This window comes from Gobius niger (assembly GCF_951799975.1).
Source record: "Gobius niger genome assembly, chromosome: 12".
Lineage (NCBI taxonomy): Eukaryota > Metazoa > Chordata > Actinopteri > Gobiiformes > Gobiidae > Gobius > Gobius niger.
In genome coordinates this window covers 3,989,390-4,008,546 of record NC_136863.1, presented here as the reverse complement: position 1 = coordinate 4,008,546, position 19,157 = coordinate 3,989,390, and the positions used below count along the sequence as shown (strand labels likewise).

Sequence of the window (19,157 nt, the reverse complement as noted above, 5' to 3'; positions counted from 1 at the left end):
ACACTGACAGTAGTTCCCACATTTTTAGATACTTAACCTCTTAACTCCCGCCTAAACCGAGAGCATTTTCTCCAGGTCAGCTTTACCCAAATCCTGTAGGCCAGTGTAACACCTCATTTGAAAGCTAAGATCTACAAAACTCATCTAAATGGATCTTATTCCTCACGTCATCAGATTTTTTTTCCATCATTTTTTGGGGGGTTTTCATTTTTGTAACGTTTTTGTAAATTTTTTGTCAAATAGTAAATTTTTTGTCACTTTTTGTCACATTTGTCCTTTTGTTATCAAATTTTTGTCACATTTTTGTCACATTTTCATAATTTTTTTGTCAATTTTTTAGTCATTTTTTGTACATTTTTTTGTCCTTTTTTGTACATTTTTTGTGACATTTTTGTGACATTTTTGCCACTTTTTCTAATTTTTTTCTAAATTTTTCATCCATTTTTTGTCAGTTTTTTGTCACATCTTCATCATTGTTTTCATCTCAGTTCTGTCGCTATTTTCTCACCTTTTTTCCAGAAGCTTTTGGATTGGGGTAAAGCCAAACTGGAGAAAATGTGCCCGTTCAGGTGGGAGTTAAGGGGTTAAACAAGGAAGTCTTATTTGCATTGTAATATTTCTCAAAATCGAGGTTCTGAGCTTGAGGGCTGGATTTGGCCCCTGGGCCTGACGTTGCCTTCCCCTGACTTATACTCTACTCTCAAATGTTGTGGAGTAAAAGTAGAAAGTTCTCAATAGAAGAACAGAACTGTAAACACATCAAGTTACAAACCACTGAGGTCACATTATTCTTAAAAGCCAGACTCTAATAAACTTAACCTCTTACCACCCGCCTAAACCAAATGCATTCTGTCCTCTTTTGGCTCATTTGAAAGCTAAGACCCACAAAACTGACCTTTTTCCTCGCGTTGTTTCTGTGTTGTGTAACCTTTTGTATGTTTTGTTTTTTTTGTTGAGTTTTTGTCACATTTTTGTTGAATTTTTGTTACTTTTTGGTTGAGCTTTTTGTCACTTTTTGTTGAATTTTTGTCACATTTTTGTTGAATTTTTGTCACATTTTTGTTGAATTTTTGTTACTTTTTTGTTGAATTTTTGTTACTTTTTGGTTGAGTTTTTGTTACTTTTTTGTTGAGTTTTTGTTACTCTTTGGTTGAGTTTTTTTTCCATTTTTGTCACATTTTTGTTGAATTTCTGTTGAGTTTTTGTTACATTTTTGTTGAATTTTTGTCACATCTTTGTCACATTTTTGTTGAGTTTTTGTTATATTTTTGTTGAGTTTTTGTCACATTTTTGTTGAGTTTTTGTCACATTTTTGTTGAGTTTTTGTCACATTTTTGTTGAGTTTTTGTCACATTTTTGTTGAATTTTTGTGACATTTTGGTTGAATTTTTGTTACTTTTTGGTTGAGTTTTTGTCACATTTTTGTTATATTTTTGTCATTTTTTTGTTGAGTTTTTGTCACATTTTTGTTGAATTTTTGTTAAATTTTTGTTGAATTTTTGTCACATTTTTGTTGAATTTTTGTCACATTTTTGTTGAATTTTTGTCACATTTTTGTCACATTTTTGGTGCTTTTTTCCCAAGAATCTTTTTGATTAGGGTAAAGCCAAACTGGAGAAAATGGAATCCGTTCAGGTGGGAGTTAAGAGGTTAATAAACGCTTTTGGAGACGTGTTTTTTTCTTGTTGTCTGAGGACGTTTTACCCAAATAACCGCAGTCGTCGTGATTCGCTAATTGCAGCCGAGCGATCCGGATTTGATCGTGATTAATGGCGAGCGGGGCTGTGAGTTGGCACAAAATGGCCGCCGGTGGTGCTCAGCCGCGCAGAGGGGAGCGAGGAGGCGCGAGGAGGAGCGGGGAGAGGAGCGAGGAGGCGTGGGGCACAGTGTGAAAGCGAGGGTTGGGTTTATCACAGCGGTTTGTGACAGACGCATCCATCACCGAGCCAAAGCAGCGGCGTGTGCGGCGGCCACGGAGCAGCAGGGGGAGAGTGTGTGTGTGTGTGTGTGTGTGTGTGTGTGTGTGTGTGTGTGTGTGTGTGGTATAAGTTTGTGGTGGATAAGACTCAGCCCATGCAAATAAGACAACCATGTAAAACGATATGAATGACCTAAAATGGCTCATAGATGGAGCAACATCCGGGAACTTCACTGATATTTTATATTGTATGGAAAAATATATGAGCTATCGATTGCTACTGTCTGTCAAGGCCAATGTCCAAACTCATTATATAGCTCCCCCTGGTGGCCGTGTGACATCTTTAATCAGTAAATATTCAGATTTATTAAAACATGCTCAGAGTTTGGCCAAATTCATCATTCTCTTGGTCTTAAAGGAACAGGCCCCCATTTTTCCATACTGAGATATGTTCTTCCTGAGCTTAGACGAGTTGATGTGTACCTGTCTGGGCTTTGTGCGTGTGCAGAGTCACGTAAAACAGTCAAAGATGTTGTTAGCATTTGGCCTCTCCCAGCATATTCCTATAGCTCCAATAGGGTGAAGTTAGAAGTGACCAAGCTCTTCCACGGGCACAAAGACCAGACAGGTACGGATCAACTCGTCTATCTCAGTATGGAAAGAAACGCACATTAAGGTTGCCCCAAAGGCCGCTTGTAGCAGAGTCTCAAGACGACGGCGCTGGGGCTGCATCTGAAACCATCAAATTGTAGCCTCTAAGCACTAACACTAGCAACTAATACTTAACCTTCCATGGGTCGACTGTTAGATCTGTGCAGTTAGTGAACTAGAGCTTGAGCAGCATTTTGAACAATCCGTCCGTCCTTAAACAGGGGAAAGGGAAGTGACATCACCAACAGCTGTTTTTCTTCTTTAAAGTTATTGGTGGAGTGCAGGCCAAACAAAAGTGCATGTCGCCCCCTAGTGTACAGTGTCCAAAAACAACATAGTGTCCAAACAAAGACATTTAAGGAGAAAAAAAATCCAAACGATCCAAACATTTCCCTTTAGTCTTGTTTTTATTTCAACAACTGTTTCATAAAGCTACAGCAGCAAATGATCCATGTGGCTTAAGTTTCTACTAAATGAAAACAAAAGCATTTAATCAGTTTCCTGAGTTTCCTCTTTAACACTGACATGTGACTGAGCTGTGTCACTTGTCACTTTTATAAAGTTTGGCTTGTGCAGAATCTTAATTTGTATTATTATTTTTATTATTAAATGTGCTCCTGCCAATCAACAGTGGTTGCGCATGAATCACTCGAGGGTGGGGGCGAGGGGGGTGGGGGGGTTTGGCGCAGTGGCTTATGGGATGGCACATAGCTCCTAATCACCGGTTCGTTAGCACCAGAGGTCCCTATGCTAAAGTGGCTATGATAGTTAGCATCGAGGCTCCTTTTCCTAACTCCTTCCTAACTGACAGACCAATTCGGAAGCATCTTGTCATGGCGCACGCTGACGCACATCCAGTTTGGCATAAGAGCTCTTACGAATCTGCTCGTTTCGGACGCAGCAATAGCCTCTAAGCACAAACACCAGCAACTAATCCTTAACCTTTCATGGGGTCGACTGTTATCTCTATGCAGTTAGTGAACTAGAGCTTCAGAGACATTAGCCCAATTTGACCGTCCTTACCCAGGGGAGGGGACATCACCAACAGATGTTCTTCTCTAAAGCTATTGGTGTGTGCAGGCCAGACAAAAGTGCATGTCGCCCCCTAGTGTATAGTCTCAAACAACAGTGTCCAGAGGAGGCTCGCCCAGAGACTAGTGTTTCAAATCATCAGACACTGCCTAATGTTAGTCTTACGACAGTTCTATTTTAAATCCTTGTCTCACTTTACGACCCAAGACCTACATTTTTCAGCAACGACCTAAGATTTTTCTCACTATGATCGTACGTCAGTCGCCAAAATCAGTGTTATAAAACGGATTACAAATAAGAATAAGAATTCACATTTATTTTCTATACATCTAAAAATCAGCATCGTCACAGGTTAAACAAACAATTCCTGATCAGAAAAACTTCACAGAACAATATTTAAAAAGCACACTTGGAATATATTTTCCCATCACTCCAAAAACAAAACAATCAAAAACAATAAAACAGTAAAGAGTCATTGCGTTTCAGACTTTTGGCTGAAAGCTGAAAGTCACTGAAATATTTTAAAATACACAGTAATTAAAACACAATGTAAAAGGTCCATGTACGTGTCTTTGTCATATTCCGTAAGCCTGTGTGGGTTTACAGGCATGTCATCTTCAGTTTCCGTGTGCCCTAAGCCGGCTCTGGGGTGAGGATCTCGGGGGCCGGGACGGGGCCCCTGACGTGCACAGAGTTCCTGAGGATGAAAGCGATGGTTTCCCGCGGTCCGTCCAGCGTGCGTTCCCTCAGCGAGCTGTGGCGGTATCCGTACGCAAAGTAGATGATCAGACCTGAAGGAGAACATATAATAAACAACCGAGCTGGACCTGCGAGGACTGAAGTCTCCTTTAACAGCAGTTCTCCTGCAGATGAAGAAGTATCTGCAGCTGTAGTGACAGAACATCAAACCCGTACCCACGACCATCCAGACGGCGTAGCTGATCCAGGTCTCCGCTCCGAGCTGCACCATCAGGTAAATGTTGATCAAGACACTGAGGACGGGCACCAGAGGGACGGCCGGCACCTGGACACAACAGCGGCTCAAAAACTCCACTCAAATGTTTTGTTATTGAAGGAAAACAAGAAAGACTGTTCTGCTCCTTCAGCTCCAAACTCAGGTTAGTTTGACACAAAGAATTGTCCTTGACGTAATAAAGGTTAAAACATCGTGATGGTTTCTGTTCCTCGTTTCCTTATAGTACATGGGGGATTTCAAAGGTGTCTTCAGTGGCTAAATGAAATTTTCAACATTGGAAACTGTTAGAAAAATGGGAACAAACAGGGAATTAGCAGAACTGAAGGCTGCTTCTTTACAAACACAGTATAAACTGCAGTGTAAGAATCTGACTTGATAGTTGTTGAGAGGAAAGGTATCTAAGAGTTTCATCTTTGTCATTGAAGAGAACAGAGTTTTAGACAGTGTGATCGAACTGTTTGTATCCATAGTCCAATTAAGTTCATTAGCAGAACAAGAACAGCTGAAGTCTGCCATGTATGACCTCTGCACGAGCGAGAGCCGTCTTATGGACCGGGACGATGCCCATGTCATCGGAACAGAGAGCAACAAATATCAGCGCTGGATCAGAGAGGCCATCGAGAGCCGTACCAACTTTCCCACACACAATGGGACACAGAAGAAGTCACACTGCAGGTGGCGCTGTCAGCCTGCTACAAGTAAGAAGACAGTGTCAAAAACGGTTTAAATCAGCCAACCAGACACGTCGCAGCAACACCACGTGACGAAACCAACACTAAGAGCTGGCTACAAGAACTAAAGTGTCTGTATCCATATTGCGCATACTCACCTGTGTGCTGTATTACGTTACAATATTAGTTTTAAAGGAACAGGCCACCGTTTTTTCATACAGAGATATGTTCTTACCTGAGCTTAGACGAGTTGATCTGTACCTGTCTGGTCTTTGTGCCCGTGGAAGAGCTTGGTCACTTCTAACTTCTCCCTGTTTGGAGCTATAGGAATACACTGGGAGAGGCCAAATGCTAACAGCATCTTTGGTAACAGCAACTCTTCTAAGCCCAGGCAAGATGGAAAATGTTCCTGTTCCTTAAAGGGGGGTATTATGCAAAATCGACTTTTTCAAGCTTTACATCATGTTATTATGTCATTCCCTCATTAAAAACATGCCTGTAGTGTTGCCTTGGCACATTCACGTATTTTTGAGTAATCTGTAAAAACTCTGATGGCGGCCATTTTAGGGATAGGTTTGCCTGAGTCCTCCTAGGAACGCCCCCACCTCCTGGAGACGCCTCCGAGCTTTCGTCACCAGCCGAGTAACCAACCACTGCTCCTCAGCAGAACCCCCTCCCCACTGATGCCACAGACAGCGTCTGGAGGGGGTGTGTCGGAAAGGCTCAGAGGTTCTTAAAGAGACAGAGGCCTATTTCAAGACATTCACTACAGCCATTTTGAGAGACATTTTATACAAGGCAGTTATTCTAATTTACTGCGTTTACAGACCAACAGAAGGTTTGGTCATCGTTGTAGTGTGATATAGACTGGTGCTATGTGACTGAAAAAAGCAGAATACCCCCTCTTTAAAGAGTCAGCACTTATTTTGCAATAACGTTCTACAATTTATGTCTTATGTTGAATGCAGATCTGTGACACAAGCCCCGCCTACTTCTTCTATTGGTCAGTGCCTGTCATGATCTGAGTTAGTGACTGGTGAACATAACCAATCACAGTTTGAGAAGACTGAATGAAAATCATGTTGAAAAACGTCATTTGTCCCACCACTTTTCAGACTTCGATTCTTGTGTATGTCATGGTGTCACATTTCTAAAGATGTAAGTTAAGGTAAAAAATAAATACATGTATTTAAGCGTTTTGACTGTTTTAAATTCTTTCCAAAATTCCCAACATTTCCGAGCTAATGTTCTCATTGAAATTCCCTTGAAAGTCTGTAAATTTTCCGCGCCTTTCCAGCCATAGGCTCAATATAACAAAAGACCATTTCTCCACACTAAACTCGCATTGACATGAGACAATGAGACCCATTTTTTCATCGTGGGTTTGATTGTCGGGCAGGGTCAGAACTGTGCGTCACTAAAGTATCATTAAAGCATCATTAAAGTACAGAGTTGAGATTTCACCATGAACTCGGCCTTGAAGGAGTTCTGAGGCTGCCTCCAGATCAGAGCCACGGCCACGATCAGGGCGAGGACCAGGAAGGCGACCAGGACGATGGACCAGACCTCACGAGACCCGAGCGACGTCAGGGCCTCGGTCAAGAGCACGCACAGAGCCATCACCAACGCCACTGGGGGAGAGAGACACAGCTAAAACATGCACAATAGCCTGCAGATAGGAGGGGTCACAGAGGAGAGATTTCCTTATGGAGAGAGTAAAGTCTACCTTAAGCTGAGACACTGCACGTCAATAGGAAAGAATGGGGGAGGCGGGAGTTGAAACTTAAAGTACTATATCAGGCAAGAAATAAGACACTGAAATATCCTGTCAAGGCCATGTGCTCCTGTGCATTGATATGAGCTCACAGCTCGGTCAAAAGACTGTTCCTCCTCACTTTGCAACATCTGGCACCACTAATTACAAGGCTTTAATAGGGCCAGGGCAGGTAGCATGAGGAGGAATCACCCACAGCGACACCTAGAGTCCAGGGAGGCCTTCTGGCCGCTCCATATCCTTCAGCAAAAAATATCCAGATATTTCGTACAAGTTGAGTTAGTGTCTGTAGGTGCTACTTATGTGGAAGAAAATGTGGCAAACATTCAATTAGTGCATTGTTTAAAGGGGCTAGATGCAAGTTGGCCATTTTATACTCACTACTGCCACCTCAGGTCATACATATAACTGCACCTTCTATATTAAGCTCGTGCATGACGGCACTTCGGACCCGAATTAACAACTTTCTGAGTGACAGTGCAGGATTTTAGAGGCAGTTGTGGTGAACAGGTCTGGGCTCATTCTACACAATAGGACATGGAGGAACATGCAGGGGGAGGAAAATACATAATTCTAACATTTTTAAACTCTGTATAGTCCATTTAAACAAGTTGCGAATAGATACAGACGGCAACGCGTCATAGAAGGGGGCGTGGCCAAGCCAAGGGGTAAGAAATCAATAAATTATGATTCCCATAAGAGGTTGTTTTTTCACAGTAGATTGTTCAGTGGAAGTGAAAAACGGCACTCATGCTAACGTTAGCATATATAGCATGAAGCTAGGGTTAGCTCTCTGGTTAGGACTGTCCGTTTGTTGAGCATTTATGAGCTGTTGAACCACTTTGCTCCTCTTCAAGTGTCTGTCTCTTTGTTTAGTGAAAAAATATATTCATAATTCAGCATTTGTTAAAGTAACGGTGGAGAAATGGGAGAAAGTTTAGTTTTTTCCTCCCTTTTTGTTTTCCCTCTGGCTGCTTCGAACATGACCATATGGGCAATTCCGAAGATGCCGTCTAAAAAACTGATAATTCCACATGATTTTTTTCTGTTGGAGAAACCAGAGTACATGGGAAAACCCTCAGACGCATGAAGAACCTTCAAACTCCCTAAAAACGTTCATGGAATCCACAAATAAAATCCAGCTGCTGAACAGTCGTCAAAATGCAAGTGCTGTGAACGTCTCTTACGGATGACGACGATGATGGTCTTGACGTTCTTGGAGGTGCGATGTGTGGCCCGGTGAGGGGGGATGAGCAAACCCATCACGCTGAACTTCTCTCTCCTGTTCGTGACGTGGTCCTCCCTGTACCTGCAGAAGCAAGAGCGAGCACAAGCCAATATTACGAATTATATATGACAAGAAACACAGAAACAGTTTGTCTCTCAGTGCTGTGTGTGCGGACACTGAAAGTAAGGTGACAAAGTGTTGGAAAATTTGTGTGACAACCAGTAAGGAGGAGAAGCATCTGGGGACCCATGTCCAGATCGAGGGCTTGGATCATAGACATGTCAACCAACTGGAAGATGAGGCCATTGTGCTTGTGTTTGGGTTAATGTGGCATCCAAATAATGAGTGACAACTGAAAACTTCTCGTTATTTTAAACCCATTGTTTTGACTCGACCAACTGCAGCAAACCCCAGATCAGAGCAGAACCCACACTTTCAGGAGACAGTCTTTACCTGAGGATGAGGACGCAGATGGCCACCACAGTGTAGGCGAAGATGGTCCCGATGGAGCTCATGTCCACCAGAGCTTTGAGGTCAAACAGCAGCGCCATGAACGCTGCGGAGACACAGGAGTCAACGGAAGAAGAGTCAGATTTTTGTTTTGCTTCTGCCTTTTCGGTCTAAATGTATTTACACCTTCCAACATTCACGCTTTTTTGCAGAAATTAGAAAGTGCATAAAGTTTGCCAAGTAGGATATTTGCTGACTAGTTCATCAGACTAAAACGTCCAGTTGTTTCGTTAACTAATAAAATCTAAATAACATGAACTTCAGAGACTCATGTCAGGTCTCTGTTTTCAATAATACAAATGTAAAGTTGTCTGATTGAGAAGAGTCTGACCGGCCACGGCTCCAGACGCCAGCGTGGCCAGCACCGGGCTCTGCCTGGAGCTCATGTAGCGCAGAGGTTTGAACATCAGTCCGTCTCTGGCCATCGCGAACAGGACCCTCGGCATCGGGAACATCACGCCCAGGAGACTAACGGGGACACACATTATAATGAGCAGCTTCACAGGTAATGTCGGGCGGGTTATTCAGTTTTAAAGATGGGGTATTATGCTTTTTTCAATCACATAGCACCAGTCTATATCACACTACAATGATGATGAAACCTTCTGTTGGTCTGTAAATGCAGTAAATTAGAGCAATTTTATATAAGGCAGTTATTCTCTCAAAATGGCTGTAGTGAATGTCATGAAATAGGCCTCTGTCTCTTTAAGAACCTCTGAGCCTTTCCGACACGCCCCCTCCACACGCTGTCTGTGGCATCAGTGGGGAGGGGGTTCTGCTGAGGAGCAGTGGTTGGTTACTCGGCTGGTGACGAAAGCTCGGAGGCGTCTCCAGGAGGTGGGGGCGTTCCTAGGAGGACTCAGGCAAACCTATCCCTAAAATGGCCGCCATCAGAGTTTTTACAGATTACTCATAAATACGTGAATGTGCCAAGGCAACACTTCAGGCATGTTTATAATGAGGAAGTGACATAAAAACATGATGGAAAGCTTGAAAAAGTCGATTTTGCATAATACCCCCCCTTTAAACAAGACATCAAACAAATTTTGTTGACACAATATTTTGCCATTTATGCAACCAGCAAAGCCCCGCCACAGAGGACCCTAATGTACATGTTTCAGTTGGAAGGGAAACTGGAGCATCAGAATGCACTCTAGTCCTACAAGTTTATACTAATGTGTTTAGCTGTGGAATTGAAGGGCATTGATAATGGTTTCAAATGGAGAGAATTCTTGAATGTTTGAAGCCATTTTGTCTTAAATTAAGTTTTCTATGGGCTTAAAAATGTTGGGGATTTAATTAAAGTTACTAGATTTGTTCCCATGCTACCTTTCTGTTAGTTGACCTGCCTCTAAGACTAAGAGCTCCAGTTCCAGGTTTTGCAGCCTGCCCTTAAACTTGTAGTCTTCTTAAAAGGGGCTAGACGCAAGTTGGTCATTTTATACTCACTACTGCCACCTCAGGTCTTATGCGTAACTGCAGCTTCTATATTAAGCTTGTGCATGACGGCACTTCAGACCCGAAGTAACACCTTTTTGAGTGACAGTGCAGGATTTTAGAGGCAGTTGTGATGAACAGGTCTGAGCATTAGGACATGGCTGAACATGTAGGGGAAGGAAATAGTATAATCCCTTTAAAGAAAGTGGACATATCCTCCAAAATGTGCTCTCCTGAGGTTTAAACCGTGTTTTAACGTTGTTTCTCGTCAAAGACAGACCTGGAGGAGTGTTTCACAACATTCATGCAGTTTTGAGTTTAACCCTTGGACAAAGCTGTTCAAATTAGCCAGCTTTTAGATTTGGGTAATGCAAAACTGGAAAAATGTTGCTCAGGTGGTCGGGTGGGGGTTACACTGCAAAAAGTAATTAACTAGGTCAGTATAAACATCTCAATTTGAGCATAATAATCAAAATTTAAGATAAGAAGTTGTTGGGCATTTGTCCTAGATTATTTCACTTGTTCTGAGATGTTTCTGACTCGTTTCAATACATTTCGTCCTTATTTCAGGTAATTTTCTTTGCCACTGGGGTAAGAAAATTAGTCTTATCTCATTGGCAATTTTACTTTCTTACATTTCCTCAATTCAAGTCATTTAAGCCAATGCTTGATATTTACTTTTTGCAGTGTAGGAGGTTAAGAAAATGATTCCTACAGCTGCCAGCAGGAGGAGCCCCAGTCAAAATTGTGTAGCATCACATCTAGAATCTTAACTCTGACATCCTCTCAGTTTGTCAATGAAACTCTCGCTGATTGAGGCGACGAGATCTTTCCACTGTCCCGTATCAGTTGTCGAGCGTCTGTGAAGCTCACCTGGTGGACAGGGCGCACAGGGACCCCACGGCCACAGCGTACTTGGCCGGGTCCCAGCCCACGTACTCGAAGGCCACGGGCAGCGGGCTGTGCGCGTCCAGCAGGTGGTACGGCATCATGAGCGTGAGCGCGGCCGACACGCCGAAGTACGCCAGGAAGCACACGAGCAGAGACACCACGATGCCCAGAGGGATGGCCTTCTTCGGGTTCTTCACCTCCTCTCCTGCGCAGGACACAAGGACGTTTAAAGATACACATCACCCGCTTTCAAACATGGTTAAGGAAAGAATAAGTCAAAGTACTTCCCACAAATGCTACAAGCAAGGATTAAACAACGAGGAGCCGTGCATTAGACGGTTATAATGCACGACGCGGAGTCAAGAACACCACGACGCGGAGTAGAGTTACTCCTGCATTATAACGTCTAATGCAGCCCCTCGTTGTTTAATCCGCTTATACCAGGGTTTATAATAAAAAATGTTTTCATTTACTCCATCCATCCATCCATTTTCTTCCGCTTTATCCGGGGCCGGGGGGCAGCAGTCTGAGCAGAGATGCCCAAACTTCCCGATCCACACACACCTCCTCCAGCTGTTCTGGGGGGACCCCGAGGCGACACCAGGCCAGCTCGGAGACATAGTCCCACCACCGTGTCCTGGGTCTTCCACGAGGCCTCTTCCCACTAGGACATGCCTGGAACACCTCCTGCGGGAGGCGACCAGGAGGCATCCGGAACAGATGCCCGAGACACTTCAGCTGCACCTTTCGACGTGAAGGAGCAGCGACTCTACTCCGAGTTCCTCCCGGGTAACTGAGCTCCTCACCCGATCTCGGAGGGTGCGCCCAGCCACCCTGCGAAGGAAACTCATTTCGGCCGCTTGTATTCGCGTGTTTTCATTGACTAAACTCACTAAATCTGCCAGACTACGGGACTATTTTGTGTGGGTTATTAGCCGGTCACTGAAGGCTGGTCTCAGAGCGAGTCATTCTCCGCAGCTATTACGAGGATCTCAGTCAGACTCAACGACACAACATCAGCACAGAATCACAACACAACAGGACTAACCCGGAAACACTTTTCCGTGGAAGTAAACACCGATATGCGGCACTCGTGGGCAGGAGTTATTTCACTTTTACACTGTTTAACCTGAAGCTAGCTAGCTAGCTCAACCAGCTCAACTGTTTATGGAAACAGCTGCGGTGGAGTCCGCTTACACCTGGGCCCCCCCAACTGAAACTTTTATGTTTGACTTTACTAATCCAGACAGATATGTTTAAATGCTGGATCATTTTATGTACGCCTGAAAATTATGAATAGCCTTAACCGTTTTCAATAGAAATGTAAAGCTCATATTTTATTAACAGTAGCTAACCTAGCTGCTCACTCTCCTCTACAAACATTTATCAAACGTTTTGTTTTGGCCAAAAACGTTGAAATTAACACAAAGTCCATCTCAGACGTTCCTGTCAGTCACTAATTACGCCTTTATCTGATCCAGCTGTGTCATGCGTTGCTATGGCGACGCCACAGCGGAGTGATATCCCAGTGATTTAACTACCGGACTACGTGTGCGGTTATACCAAAGTAATGCACCAGCCAATCAGAATCCAGTATTCCCCCAGACCATGGTATAATGAACAATAACAGGGTTAAACACCTACTATATATTCAACGCCACAAATGCAAAAGTAAATGACTGAACATGTCATCTCTTTATGTCTTCTACAAGGACATGGTTTTCCTTGTAGATCCGTGTACCTGTAGTAGCGATACAGTCGAATCCCACAAAGGCGTAGAAACACGTGGCAGCTCCGGCTAAAGTCCCCTCAAACCCGAACGGGAAGAAGCCGCCCCACCCGAAGTCCGTCTCTGTGGAGTTCCCGGGGACAGACAGGTTCCTGCAAAGAGCACGACTTCAGACACGGGAAATTCATCTTCTTCACCATGTCAACTCCATTTTAGACTTAGGACAGTTTAAAAGGGACTAGATGCAAGTTGGTCATTTTTTAATATTCACTACTGCCACCCCAGGTCGCACTCGTACCTAGCTTCAGCTGTTTTAGATCAATATTGTATTTTCCAACCAACACAATAAAAGACGGTGATATTAAACATACGCCTCTTTAAAGGTCACATGTTGTACCTGCGGATTGTGGTGGAGTTTAGCTCCGCCCTGGTGAGTTTCCAGTTCTTGACGTCTCCGTGAATAAACCCTGCGATGATGATGAAAACCAGCACGGCCACGTTGACCCCGGTGAAGACGGTGTTCAAGATGGCCGACTCCTTCACGCCGTACGCCAGCACGCCTGACACGAAGCGAGAGGTTTCAGCGCTCACTCGCCCCGTTTGGGTTTCACAGTAAAAGTACCTGCCAGCAGCATGATGAGCGCCGCCGCGAAGAAGTCCGGGTACGCGGCGAGGCCGGTGGAGTCCATGGGCGTGTGCTCCGCCAGAGTCCGACCAATCACGTTATTGATGAGGTCGTCAAACGTGCCCGTCCACGCTTTGGCCACACTGGAGGTTCCTGAGGGAGGAGATGCAAATGAGGGGCTTCATCCACACTGACCAGCAGAGGGCTAGGATTAGGGCTAGGATTAGGACTAGGGTGAGGATTAGGATTGGGGTTAACAATTATTTACATCCAAATCTTAAAGCGTATTGACTGGAGAGCTTAAAGCCTATGTCCTAATTTAAAAGCCAAGACCTTCTAGTTTCTGAAAATATGTGAGAGATCTGTGTGAGTGAAACACAACTGTTCCCCTGATGATGGGGGACGGCAGGTAACAGGTGAACAGTTGTATTACCCCCAGAGGGACTACGAACAGGATTTATGAAAAGGTAAATAAGTTACTTAGTAACTGAGAAGGTACAGCTTATGCCAGAGTCCTGGTATGTTGTCAAGTCAGGTGCTCCTCCAGGACCCGTATGCAAAAAGCTTCATTTGAAAAAGAGAAAGTAAAAGTAAGTAAAAATCCTTTATTTTGTGGAAGGACACAATGCATTATGACCGATTAGGTAAGGGGTCAGCAACCTCTTTACAGCCGAGGGAGCTACTTCAAGAGCATTAGATTGATAGATTAGATTGTCACTGGATGAATACCTAATCCAGGGGCCACCAACGTGGTGCCCACAATACTTTATTTTCATAAGTGGGTTGTGCCTCAGAGCTCCTTTCTCTTTTTCAACACTTATTTATGTGTTCTCGCTTTTGAGATTCTCTCATAGTTACAGCAACAGTCAGTCCTTCCCAGGAAATGATTTATTAATCAGATAAAATGTTGTGCAATCTGGTTTACTTTAGGCGAGTGTGTTGTTTAAATCAGTGATGACAATCAGAACTGTTTACATTTTGATTATGTGCAAAAATAAAAAACAAAACTAATTTTCATGCTGCAATTTGGCTACTTTTAATATTTATTCTATCAATTGTTTTTTTTTTTTAATTTACCATCAAAATCATGAAAATGGATTCAGCCCCTCCCGACAACCACTCACACATTCTGGCCTATTGTACATGTTTTAGTGGTAGGCGGACCCGACGCAGACACGGGGAGAACAGCAAACTCCACAGAAACGCCCCTTCCAGGTGGGAATCGAACCTGGGACCTTCTAGCTGTGCAGCACAAGCGCGACCCACTGCCCCCCCGTGCCATAAACGCCTCATCCTGTTTTAGTCATTAAAAAAGGTGGACATTATTGGGCTTTTAAAATGAAAACAAAAATAAGTGAACTTTCTCTCCGCTGCGAGGTCTCTCCCGGACTCACCGATGACGTAGGACAGCAGCAGGTTCCAGCCGGTGACGAAGGCCCACAGCTCCCCCACGGTGACGTAGGTGTACAGATAGGCCGAGCCCGTCTTGGGGACCCGGGCCCCGAACTCGGCGTAGCACAGCCCGGCGAACACCGCCGCCACGGCCGCCACCAGGAAGGACAGGACGATGCTGGGGCCGGACACCTCCCGGGCCACCTCTCCGGCCAGCACGTACACGCCCGCGCCCAGGGTGCTGCCCACGCCCAGCCCGATCAGGTCCACGGTGGTCAGGCAGCGCGAGAAACCCGACTCATCGCCCCCGGGGTCCAAGGGCTTCCTCCGCCTCAGAGTCCGGAGGAAGGTCACGAAGTTCGACCAGCAGGAGGCGCACGCAGACGGGCTACAGAGGGGGAGAAAGAGTGTTCTTGCGCCTGCATATGACTGAAAATATTTATTATTTATATTTATGCGCCTACACTCTAGGCGCATTGAGTTGCCTTGTGTACGAAATGCGCGGTATAAATAAAGTTGCCTTGCCTCTTGCCTTTTACTGTAATTGATAAATTTTTATGTTGATGTCCAGAGGAGAAGGAGCGACAAAACAGAGGTTAGGTAACTTTGTGTTTGTGAAGTAAAAAATAGTTCTGAAGACAGTGTGAGTCAAAACAAGACTTAAAAATAGTGCTCAAGACAGAGCAAAATAGTGCTCAAGACAGAGTGAGTCAAAACAAGACTTAAAAATAGTGCTCAAGACAGAGCAAAATAGTGCTCAAGACAGAGTGAGTCAAAACAAGACTTAAAAATAGTGCTCAAGACAGAGTGAGTCAAAACAAGACTTCAAAATAGTGCTCAAGACAGAGCAAAATAGTGCTCAAGACAGAGTGAGTCAAAACAAGACTTAAAAATAGTGCTCAAGACAGTGTGAGTCAAAACAAGACTTAAAAATAGTGCTCAAGACAGAGTCAAAACAAGACTTAAAAATAGTGCTCAAGACAGAGTCAAAACAAGACTTAAAAATAGTGCTCAAGACAGAGTCAAAACAAGACTTAAAAATAGTGCTCAAGACAGAGTCAAAACAAGACTTAAAAATAGTGCTCAAGACAGAGTGAATCCAAACAAGACTTAAAAATAGTGCTCAAGACAGAGTGAAATAATGCTCAAGACAGAGCGAGTCAAAACAAGACTTAAAAATGCATATAACTGAAAGTATTTTATCTACACTCTTGCCTCTTACTGTAATTGATTAATTGTATGTTGATGTTTTTATTGATTGTATTTGTTTTTCTTATATTTTATGCTGCTTTAACTGTGAAGCTCTTTGAATTGCCTTGTGTATGAATTGTGCTCTACAAATAAACTTGCCTTGCCTAATACAGCAGTGATCAGCTCAGAGTCGGGCCGTTCAAACTGAAACTCAGGTCGTTAGGACTTAGAACTACAAAAGGGGGGAGGGACTGAGCCAAGCTGAACTCCTCCCTGTGGTCTATATCTGGTCTGCAGGCAGAGCTGGAACTTCAGTGTCGCTGACGAAGCCTTTTGGGTGAAGAGGCAAAACGTTCGACACTTCAACTACAGAGTACAGACGATGACTCAAGAACCTTCACTGAAGTTAGACGTGAACGCTGCTGAAACAAACTAGAGCGATCTCATGTCGGCCACAGAGGAGCATGTGTGAAAACCACCTCAGTGTCCAGGGTGAACTCCGCCCGTGTCCAGTTATAGTTAGTGCTCACAGCATAAAGAGCTCTGACCTCGAACCATGAAAATCACAGGGAAATCCTTTACAAACCATCCATGTTCCGTGTGATATGGTGAAAATATGTTTCCAAAACAAGGATTTGTCTCTTCACTTTTTAACCTCTTGACTCCCGCCTGAACCGAGAGATCTTTTTCCTCACGTCATCAGATTTTTTTCCCATCATTTTTTTGCTGGGTATTCAACTCATTTTTGTAACTTTGTCATTTTTTTGTCATTTTTTGTCAATTTTTTTATCACATTTTTGTCATTTTTTCGTCATTTTTTTTGTAATTTTCTTGTCTAATTTTTATCACATTTTTATCACATTTTTGTCATGTTTTTGAAATTTTTTTGTAAATTTTTGTGTCACATTTTGGTCATTTTTTCATCACATTTTTGTCAACTTCTTGTGACATTTTTGGGACATTTTCATCACTGTTTTCGTCTCAGTTTTGTTGCTATTTTCACACCTTTTTTCCAGAAGCTTTTGGACTGGGGTAAAGCCAAACTGGAGAAAATGTGCTCGGTTCAGGTGGGAGTTAAGGGGTTAATGAAATATAATTAAATCAATTGGACAAATTAACACACTACACTATGTAGAGCTTACGTCATACTTCATATATAATACAATAACAATAAAACACATACACAATTTAATATTGTATTGAGGATGGCAATGACAACTGGGAAGTAACAAAAAAACAGAATATAATATGTATATTAATGTGCCTTTATAACGTAAAAGTGACTATTGTTGGTACTTGCTTTGTACTCGACATCATATGAAACGAGACTAGTGTTGTAGTTGTGCTTCATTTTAATTTATTTAAAGGGACAATGTATATTAATGAACATATAAATGTAAATATGCCAGAATTAGCCAATGGATTAGCCAATTCATCTGCCAGTAGCTGGAAGATCAAGAAAATACCAGTGAACTAAAGACCAAAGATCATCACACAATTAAACTTGAGACAAAAAAGGATAATGGTCAGTGGTCACATGTCTGATTCCCCCTCAGCCAACCTTTAACTTTAGTTTTAAATACTATGAATAGGTATGTGGACAACATTTTCAAACTCAATAGAAAGGCAAGTAAATAGTTTAAGTGGAAAGATGCAGTAACCCCCTACTATACTTCTAGTTCTAAATCAGCATCTCTCTTTAGTCCCGCCCCTTCCATTGAAACGAATGGAGGTCAGTGTGACCTACAAAGAGAAATGACTAGAACTTTTTAAATATTCAAGATTCTTTCATCAAAATTTCAGTAAACACTTTGATTTAACATATTTCCATTGGTTGCACGTTTTAAAACATAATTTTATATTTTAGCTCCTTTAGTTCATTTAAACATTGGAGTTTGGTTTAATTAGGCTCTTTTCAGTTGTGTCAGTGGACAGAGTAAACAAATGACAGTGGACAGAAAGTGGGGAAAAACGAGCAACAAAAGTGGAGCTGAGTAGCTGAATGGTGTTAAGGTTTCTCTCTTCCACACGTGCATTAGCAGGAGTGACAAAACACGTGGGGGAGTTTGAAAGATCACAAAACTTTAAGGAGCAAACGACAACAAGACCCTCTTCACGTCCACCTCCTCCTCCACAGTGTCCACAGTGTTTGAAAGGTGTTTATTCAATTCTTGCATATTGAAGTTAAAAATAAATGTTGAATTTGCTGCTGCGGGAGTAAATGAAGACCAACGAGACTGAAGACAATTATCCTGATGACGTGACTCGTGACTTACTGTGGGAATGACCGTCTAATTTCAGCCAAACTGGCCATTTTCTGTCCCGCTCTAAAAAAGTGATCAGGACAAAACCTGGTCACAGATAATGGGGACAAAAATGGCACCTCCATTTTAGAAATCTCCACATTACCTACTATGAATGTGGTGCGGTCTCTGGCGTCTGCTGGGAGGCTGTTCCAAACCCCTTTCACTGATACACCTGTGACTAAACACTGTGCGTCTATGAGGAACCACACAGCTGTGCAGGTAGTATTACTCCTTTTCGGGAATAACCGCAGTACATGAGTTTCAGTGATGTGAATGTGTCATTCTATTATGATCCATGTTGTTGCTGTCGTTTCCTTGTTGTTGTTTTGTACCATTATGAAATTTCCTTTTTTTTTATTGCACTGAGTTTAGGGGAGGCGCTCATAAGCTCAGTGCTTCAGCCTTCTCCTTTAGAGCAGAATGTGCACTGCTCAAAGAAACATAGAAACTAAAATACACTAAACTAAAAACTGTCAGGAGTCTGTCCAACAAACAACAGCCTTAAAACTAAAACTGCACCTCAGTTCTCTCAGTCATTCCTCAGTCTTCTACAGCTCATATCCTCCTATTAAACAGGGAGCAATGTGCTTAAACTATGCACAGATTTATTGAGAAAGACCTCGAGCCTCACCTGTCCTCCATCGCGGTGGAAAGTCCAGTAAATAAAAGTAAAGTGGTCCCACAGAGAAGCTCCTGGTCCTGCTCCTGGTCCTGGTCCTGGTCCCGTCTGCTGCAGCCGCACACCTGGAGCCAATCAGCCAATCACAGGCCGAGCTCAGGGGGCGGGGCTCCGAGTCTGAACAAACAACCCCTTCCAGAGATAAAG

General features: G+C 43.2%; 1 protein-coding gene across 1 annotated transcript; it reads right to left on the bottom strand.

The window, feature by feature from the left end:
- Positions 1-4,192: 4,192 nt before the first annotated feature.
- LOC306971910 (cationic amino acid transporter 2-like) lies at positions 4,193-18,973 on the bottom strand (the record flags this gene model as incomplete). The annotated part of the gene is made up of 12 exons (XM_079568349.1): positions 4,193-4,392; positions 4,517-4,625; positions 6,713-6,879; positions 8,210-8,331; positions 8,704-8,806; positions 9,092-9,228; positions 11,071-11,293; positions 12,830-12,969; positions 13,215-13,377; positions 13,440-13,595; positions 14,837-15,222; positions 18,963-18,973. 12 exons carry the CDS (start codon positions 18,971-18,973, stop codon positions 4,235-4,237), a joined length of 1,875 nt encoding a protein of 624 aa, XP_079424475.1. The 3' UTR covers positions 4,193-4,234.
- Positions 18,974-19,157: the final 184 nt, after the last annotated feature.